Here is an 8556-nt window from a genome sequence, read left to right as displayed (position 1 = left end):
AACTATCACTAGATTCACACTAAACTGATATTCTACACTGACAATACAAGCACAATAGTACACTATAGCACACTAATTCTAGCTGAGTTAGTTACTAACTGAACAGAGCCCTGTTCTATCTCTCCACGCCAATATCACACTGCAAATATCCGCTATGGGGAAAATATTTTTATAGTGTGAGGCGGGACTAAAAGCAATGAGCCATGATTGGATAGAGTCATTACTTTCTTCAATCATGGCTCTGACAGTGCTCTGTGCCCTGATTGGGAAAAGCTTTCATTACTTCAGCCAATCAGGGCTTCCAATGCACTGTGCGGCTACGGCATTCATTGTGGTCATTCAGCGGGCCAAATAAACTGTTGAACGCCCTGATAATTCGGGTGTTTTTCGAACGGGTGAACAGCCAGTGTTTAGCCCGAACTCATGTTCGTGCCAAACCGTTCACCGAACTCTACTATTGACATCTTGAGCTGCAAAAAAGCTTCACAACCCCTAAAAAAATGAAGACCACCAAGTCCAGCGATCTAAGCCCCACTTTTCAAAGCTCTTTGGGCTGCAACCCTTCCCCTATATAATCTACTGGAAATTTACGGGCCCTAGTAGACCCATTTTGGCAGATTCCGAATCATATTTTTTTGTCTTAACTTACTTTTTTACATTTTTATTTTCATATTTATAGTTTTTTTATACTTTCTTTTTCTTTTGCTATTGATACTGTGGCCAGGTAGCACATATTTCTCCACCCAGGAATTCAGCAGCCATATTTTTTTAATTTTTTAATATTTAATTAAAGTTAGGGCATTTGGAGGCATGGCTGCAGGGGGGAAACCTGCAGCCATAGGCTGACTGCCCTTCCACAATGCGGGGGAAGAGATGGGCAGCAAGAAATGGGGGGGGGGGGAGAATTTATATGGCCTAGGGAAGGAGCAGTTCCTTTGAATTTTTTTTATGCCGGCTTTTCATCTTTTTTATGTGAGTGTATTTTTAATAAATGTTTATCATTGTTTAAGACATACTACACCATTGTTTTTTTTTATTTGCTCTGAGGTTATCCGTATCTGGGATCTGTTAGCCTGTCAGCTAATTGTCACCACTGAGAATCTGGTGCCTTGCCTATCATGGCTGTTGCTATGGATAGTATGGGGTTTGCTGGTTCTTCCCTTTGAGAGCTGAGATCCGTGAATTCATCTGTTGCCTGCCTTCTCTGCCTTATGTGACCACTCTAAATGAGGGTCATATACAGTATGTCTGGTAAGCTGCTTGCATCTCCACAGGGTGACTGCTGTGTGTTTATTACCTCTCACACTGGTGTTGGATACCTCCTTCTCATTATATATGGACATTATCATTATGGCTAGCCTCCTTTAATTGGAGGATGGACTTTTATTATATATGTTTTAATATATATATTTTTTCATTGTATTGGCGCTACCTTTTTTTTTCTATTATAAGTTAAATTATAACCATAACCACTTGCCAACCACCTAACTGTAAACACATGTCATTACTTTGACGTTAGATATCAGGGGTTATTATGGCAGCAGCTAGCTGCCATAACCCCAGTATCTTTATTTACGGTAGGCGGCCAGCTTTCCGATGAAAGTGATCCCAGGGGTGGATTCGCTGTGGGATCACTTTTAGAGGCGGTGAGAGAGGTGACCCGCTGCCTGGTGTCTTCTGGGTTTACCGAAGCTTCCCAGGGTTCTCTGCGGCTCTCTGGCGTTCTATTGGCTGGGGGGAAAATTGACGTTAACTTGCAGGAAAGTGTGTTTGCACCGTGCAAGGGCTGGTTAAAAGATTACTACCGCTGTGGAGTATTTGTTTCCATCTTCGGAGTATTATAAATGCGAATATTATACTTCATAGAGGTGAGCGGCCATTGCACTTATAGGTGGATAAGTGCCTGTTGGTTTCTGGGATTTTGCACAGAAGACACATGTTTTACTATCGATTGTCGTTACTATTTTGTTTGAACTTTTAGCAATTGTGACCCTTTCTTCTCACTTATTTATGGATTTTCACTATAGACTATTTTTTGGAGAATTCTTCTCCTCACATTTATTGCACTATTCATGTGTGATTTTTTTCACATACGTTTCTTTCACATATTAGCATGTGAAAGAAACATGCACACTATCGGATTTACACACATTCTATGTTGGTCCTTTTTTCAATGATATTATTTGCTTATTATAGAGCTGATTTTTTTCTATGTTATAATATTTATTGTATGTGGTGACACTACATAAATTGGCTGCTATTACTCTCTTTTGTACATTTATATTCCCCTTTCACTCCACTTATTGGTTAGCGCATTGGTTCATTACCCTCATCGCACAGGTCTGCCATACACTCGAGGCTTGGATACGCTGCCTGGGTGAAGGAGGAATGCTTTTCATCCCCAGTGTCGGGTAGACACTGAACAATGTGAGTGTAAAGTTTATATTTTAATAAACAAGTGAAGATTCTTTTATGAAATTATACTATATGGATTCTTCCTTTTTTTTTTTTTTCAAAATATTACCCTTACCTATCCCTGTGAGAATGCCTGTATGGGAAGATGGGAATGACCATCCTCTGGAATAAGAACCAACCTGTTGGAAATTGTATATAAAAAAGGTGCATTTGCTGGTTTACCAGTTGACCAGTTACCTCATCTGGTGAGTCAGTTTGGGGTATACGGTGGAAGGAGCACGTTGGGTGTTTTGCACGTCTATTTCATAGAAGAAATTGTATAATTTGATAGACACTTTTTTTGCACTTTTTCTATTCACTTGAGACTCTAAAGAAGATTGAATATTGCTTTTTAATAATCATCTTTAACAATCATTTTTATTTTATTTTGTTTTTTGATATTGTACATGTTTAATATGAATTCATTTTTTTTATATATATATTTACATCCTTATTTGTTCTGATTATATTGCACAGATAACGTTTGGTAATGATATTCTGCACTAGCACTTTTTGATGAATATATTTATATTAATTTTTTTGATTGCACTGCACAGATTTTGTTGCACTAGCACTTTTTGAAAAAGCCATTTTTTTGTTTTGCACTGTTTTTTAGATATAAGTGTTCTAAAAGACTTAGGAGGCACTGTGACGCATTAACAATTTAGATGAAAAGATAGCATTATACACTTATTGAGGGGAATACAAATTTGCGCTGATATATTTTTCTCCTACTTAGGGCAATGGGGGAACCCCCCGGCCAAGAAGTGCTTCCTCTTTGCTATTTTTTACCAGCTCTGTCCAGTTCGGTTATGAGCAGGTCTGTGGCCTTATCTCAGCAGATTATATATTCTTTGTCATAATCCTTCAACCTCTTCAGGCGACTAGGGTAGTCTCTTCCTTTGATTCCTGAGAAATGCTATTAACTGAAGCACCTCTAGCCCCTTGGAAAAATTGTTTCCTCAATGACAGGGGACCCTGCCTTGACTAAAATTATTACTTTGGACTCCATTGTAAACCATCTAGATTTTGCAGTGCCTTCACCTTCAGGAAGGAGTGGACGTTCCCACAGCGACAGGGAGAGTTGTCTGACCCATGTGCTGGATGATGCTTAGAGTATTAGCCTCACTGGAATGGTCCTTGAGAAGGATATTGCCTTGGGAACTGTGGAGATCATTGCTCTAGGGCCCTGTGCCTTCCTGGATTGTCAGTAGGGTGAACACCTCAGATTTCTGCTGCAGATACTCTCTGTAGGGGAAAGAATATGTTCAGAGTTATTCATAAGACCTCTACACCGGAAACGGTCCTTCCTCCTTGCTTGGTCAACAGCCTTCTGCAGAAGGTCTTCTTGATACCTTTCCTTGTATTGCCCCTATTTGTGTATATGCTAATAGCATTTTGTCAAAAATTCCTGTCCCTTGCTCTAAAGGGGTGTCAGAGAGGATGTTTTAGTTTTCATATTCCCCTTAGTATCTTCTTCTCTTGGGGGTTCTCCCCAGTGTTTTGTTTGACTGGCCATATCATACTGTTGGTCCTTCTTTCCTGTTTGGGAAATTGTTATCTCTTTGGATATTTGTGGGTCCTGGTTGAGCAGTTTTTCGCTACCTCAGGATCAATTTTTCCCAACAGTGTGCATTTCCTTCTGGCGGTGACCTTTTTCATCCTGGTCTGAAGCATCATGTTAATCCTACATGCTCTTAGTAAAATAAAAATTAGGCTAATGCACACCCACTTCACAACATCAATGCATAAATAAATGAGGGTGCTAGAATTATAGATTGGGTTTCCTTAAGAAAGACTCACAAATAATATACTGTAAATAAAAACTAGGCAGAGTGGAGGAATTGTCCAGCACCCAGCTTGGGTGCCTTCGTCAAAATATATAGCTTCCTCCAGTCTACGAACCAGGTATTATAGCTGAGCATAGCTAGACGACAATAGCTTAGGTGCACTGGAAGTGGAACTTTATTGTAAACTCAGATATAAAGTAGTTCTCTATAAAATGCCACATCCAGTTAATTGTATGCATAAAATTGGCAGAACCCCAGCTCTGCCTTTCATAAGGCGGACTTTACTGGCACGACCAAGAGACCAAATAGTAAAAAAATATGTGTACATTTTATTATTCAATACTTATTTTTAAAAAAAGGACAAAACACATATATCAACATATAGAAAATATTTCCACAATGAACATATGACAAGAACATCACAATATACAGAATATAAAACCAGTGAAACAAGACATGTGAAAAAGAACTGGAAAAAAGGACACTTGCTCCTGGTGGGGAGACAGGGATGATCCTATATCCCCCACTTGATTACCATGAGGTGACCCCGTTCATGTAAACTCACACAAAATGTATTTACCACACAGAAAGAGCTTAATTACATTATACAAACAGTAAGATAATTAACATAGCTAAAGAGCAACCAACATAAACATCAATCTACTTAAAAAGTAAGATAATAAACATAAACAGATAATATCCCACAATAGTCCCATAACAAGGTAAAGTGGTCACAATATTACCAAAATCTCCAAGAGATGATCAGACAAACAGAAACAATAGGTGACTCAATTAACAATGGGAGTTCACACCTAGAAGGCACACAATGGGAGAGACACAAACTTGTGTAATCTGTTCACTAGACAAGTCGTCAGAAGGCAAACAATGTTCCATAGGTCTGATACAGTGGAATTAATTTATCTTTATAGATTTCTTGAAGGATATTGTTGATAAATATTACTGTCCCAATTGGAGGACTTCTCCAACTCAGTCTGCAGGAGAGCTATCATATTTACTCTGACTATTAACTTGTAAAATATTAATATTACACCTTTCCATCCACTCCAGAACTGAAGTTTTTTTGTATTTATTCGGAGAATTAATTCAAGCCTCGCTCTCAGCATTCATCACTGTCACAGGCAGCACTCCAGAAAGCTAGCTTTTTAAGTTTTAGATATTTATGAAAGGAAGCATCATATAAAGACTTAACAATGAATTGTGGTACATGAACATTGTACAAGGTCTTCCCACAGGTCCTCTATCTAGACCAAAGCAAACTCTCAGCTACAAGCATCCTATTCCTTTTTATCAGGGCAGAGAAGAAATCCAGGCTAAAAGTACAGCAATTAACAAGCATTATTACACATGGATAGATACTGGAAAAAAACCTTCAGTTGGTTAGTGGACACTCAGGATCAGGTGGAAGTGGAAATTACAACAGCAATCTGTTTTAGTGTGTCAGAATGAATAGCACTGCATTGCACCAACACATGTGTTGCCATAATTGTTGCATTACGGCAATGTGATAATGTGACTGGGCCTTACATATTCACTTATTTCTCCTGCCTTTTGAACTTCATACCAGACAACACTAGCTAGCAGTACTCAGAGGAATGAGGTAAAAGGTGAGCTACATAATTTTGGTTATTTATGGTCTCTGAAGATGAAAATGGTGGGTGTTTGAAATGCCCATCGATTTATATTACACTTTGTGTCCCTATGTTGTTGCCTTTATTTTGAATATCTATTATATTCAATATCCATATATTTGAATATATACAGTATGATGACATAAAATAAAACAAACCCCCCAAAAACATAGATTTTTTTTTACCAGCATCTGACCACTGGCTAATTATTATTGCCCACTTTAGCATTTATGTGTTCTAGTTGTCATCTGGGAATTGCTATTGCAGAAACTGCAGCAACACTGAATGAACGATAAACATGTTTAATTAGGTGTGAAATGCTCTTCCCATCAATGGGCTGTCTCTTTACAACTTGACAGGCTCTGCTAAAGAGCTTACCAGTGCAGATTAAACCTAAAAAAAAAACTGTCTCTTCTCCCATCTGTTAGGGAGTTGTCACTCGCCATTCAGATGCCAGTCTAAACTAAGTTGGAAGACTGTTTTTTTTTTATATTTTGTATAATATTTTTTATCTTTATACATGCTTAGCCTTCATACAATTTTACCTTCATGGTAAAATAAAAATACATTTATTATTTTTGTTTCTTCTGTAGCTATAGTGAGAAGAATGCTTAATTTCTTTTGGAAAATACTATTGGGATTTTTCTTTGTGACGATATTGGAAGGACAGCTACAAACTTTACCAGGTAATGTTTGGATCTAGAACAAAAACCTATCTATGGCAACACATTGCTTCAAACATGTTATTCAATTCTATATAAATTACAAAGTTACAGCATTTTTATTATATTTAAATATATATTTAGAATTTTTTTTTTTTTATGATGTATCATACTGCATATTTGGGATGTGCCATGCTGAATTGAATGTATGTATATTTTATTTGTCAAAAAAATAAGGAGTTTAATATAATTAATGGTAACACATTACTTAGAGTCTACTTTTTTAAAATAATTCTCAACTATTTTTCACTAACTTGTCATGTAAACCTTTTGTCTTATAAATCCATAACCTTAATCAGGATGTTTTCTGCTGTTAACCTTACCGATTGACATGCTATACTTTCAACACATTTCTGCATTACTTTTGTGAGCTTTACTTGTTATTTGTTAGATATGAAAGTACAAAATGAAAATATTGAAGTGTCCTTTGAAAACTATTTGAATCATATTTTACATTCTAAAAATATTATTTTATTGCTGTAAAGGATTCGTCAAAATAAAACATAGATTAATTTCTGCTGCCAACATGATAACTGATATAACTATGATTTTTTAAAAGCCTTTCCAAGCTGTAAAACAAAGAGGTCGGTCCCTCTGCTACATATTGTTCTCTTATAGATAGCACCTCTGCATTAGTAAAACTAGTGAGACATGAAACCATTGCTGGTATTGGTAAGAGTTGTCTGCATTTGTCTGTTGCATAATGACAATGATACTATAAGCTACAGATCAGTTTTTATGTGACTTGGCAAAAAAAAAATCTGAAACTGCAAGGGCAGAAAGTTTGTAGAGTAGGTCTGAAATAATCTCAGGTGCTGTATTATTATATAGAAGATTCTAGTGAGTCATTGCTCAATACTAAAAGAGAGGATGTTAATGACATTTATAGATAAGTATGTGCAAATGTCTGGAATATTTAATTTCACAATTACTGTAGTAAGTGAGAGTGCATATGATATTTGGCCAAAAGGAATGACACAATTGTATAATCACAAGGCACATTTGGCAATAAGAACATGGAACTTGTCTGGCTAAAGTATAAATAAATACAATTAGTAAATTTAATAAAAGGAGTAACTTGTGTTGCATCCAGTAACTAGGACATCCTTAATCTGTTACTTGTTCAACAGACCTACAATAACTAAGGAGAGGAGGTGATGGTTGGCCGCATATCTCTTTTCCGCTCATGTAGAGTTAAATTATCTAGTATTAGTGGCTCTCTAGCTCTCTTACACAGTGAATATAGAGTTTATTTATTTATTTTTAGGTATATTAGTTCTTCAAAGGGCAGCTGTATGAAGAACCGAACACAATGATAATAATACTCAGCCAAACAGAACTAAGGAAACATGCTTATGTTATTAATTAAAACTTGGCACACTGTGTGAATTCAGAGGAAAGTAGCCAAAAATGCTGAACTCGTACCCCTTTGTCATACAGTCTCTAATAGATGGGTAAAGCATGTTTGAAAATTCCTGACTCAGGCTGTTCTATCAATGGACTATTCTCCCTAATATTACACAGTGAAAGAGGGTTTGGTTTACTAGTTCATATTCATGACAGTTAGCACAGTAATTAATTCGACTGGTTACTTTAGAATATTTCCAATGAATACACCTGAGCAACAGTCTAGATTGTTAGTGGAATATGAGAACTAAGAGACCAAAACCCTGCAATGGTAATATAACAAGAAATTCGAGGGGTCTCTGATAGTACTCATGCAATCTGAAACTTGCTATACATAACAATTTTGGTTTAGCATTAACCTTTCCAGTAAGTAACGTTGTATGTTCTAAATCATAAATCCTTTAGAGAAGAGTATATTTAATATTGGAAATAGTATGCAGGAATTGTTAAGCTTGTGCACGTTTTATACATGTCTGCAACAGAATGTTGACTATTCTGACAATCTGACAGGTGACAATTGACATATTAAGGCAT

The 8556-nt window shown here is 36.6% G+C and overlaps 1 protein-coding gene across 1 annotated transcript in view; it reads left to right on the top strand.

Moving 5' to 3' along the window:
* Positions 1-6500: 6500 nt before the first annotated feature.
* Positions 6501-8556, top strand: part of IMPG2 (interphotoreceptor matrix proteoglycan 2) — a gene marked incomplete at its 5' end in the record, with an annotated part of 93670 nt that continues 91614 nt past the window's right edge. Inside the window, one exon of the mRNA XM_082245046.1 lies at positions 6501-6579. Coding sequence (XP_082101172.1) covers positions 6501-6579 — 79 coding nt within the window. The remainder of the gene's footprint in view (positions 6580-8556) is intronic.

Source organism: Pelophylax lessonae, assembly GCF_965119305.1.
Source record: "Pelophylax lessonae genome assembly, chromosome: 2".
In the NCBI taxonomy this organism is placed as follows: Eukaryota; Metazoa; Chordata; class Amphibia; order Anura; family Ranidae; genus Pelophylax; species Pelophylax lessonae.
This window is presented reverse-complemented; position numbering and strand designations above follow the sequence as displayed.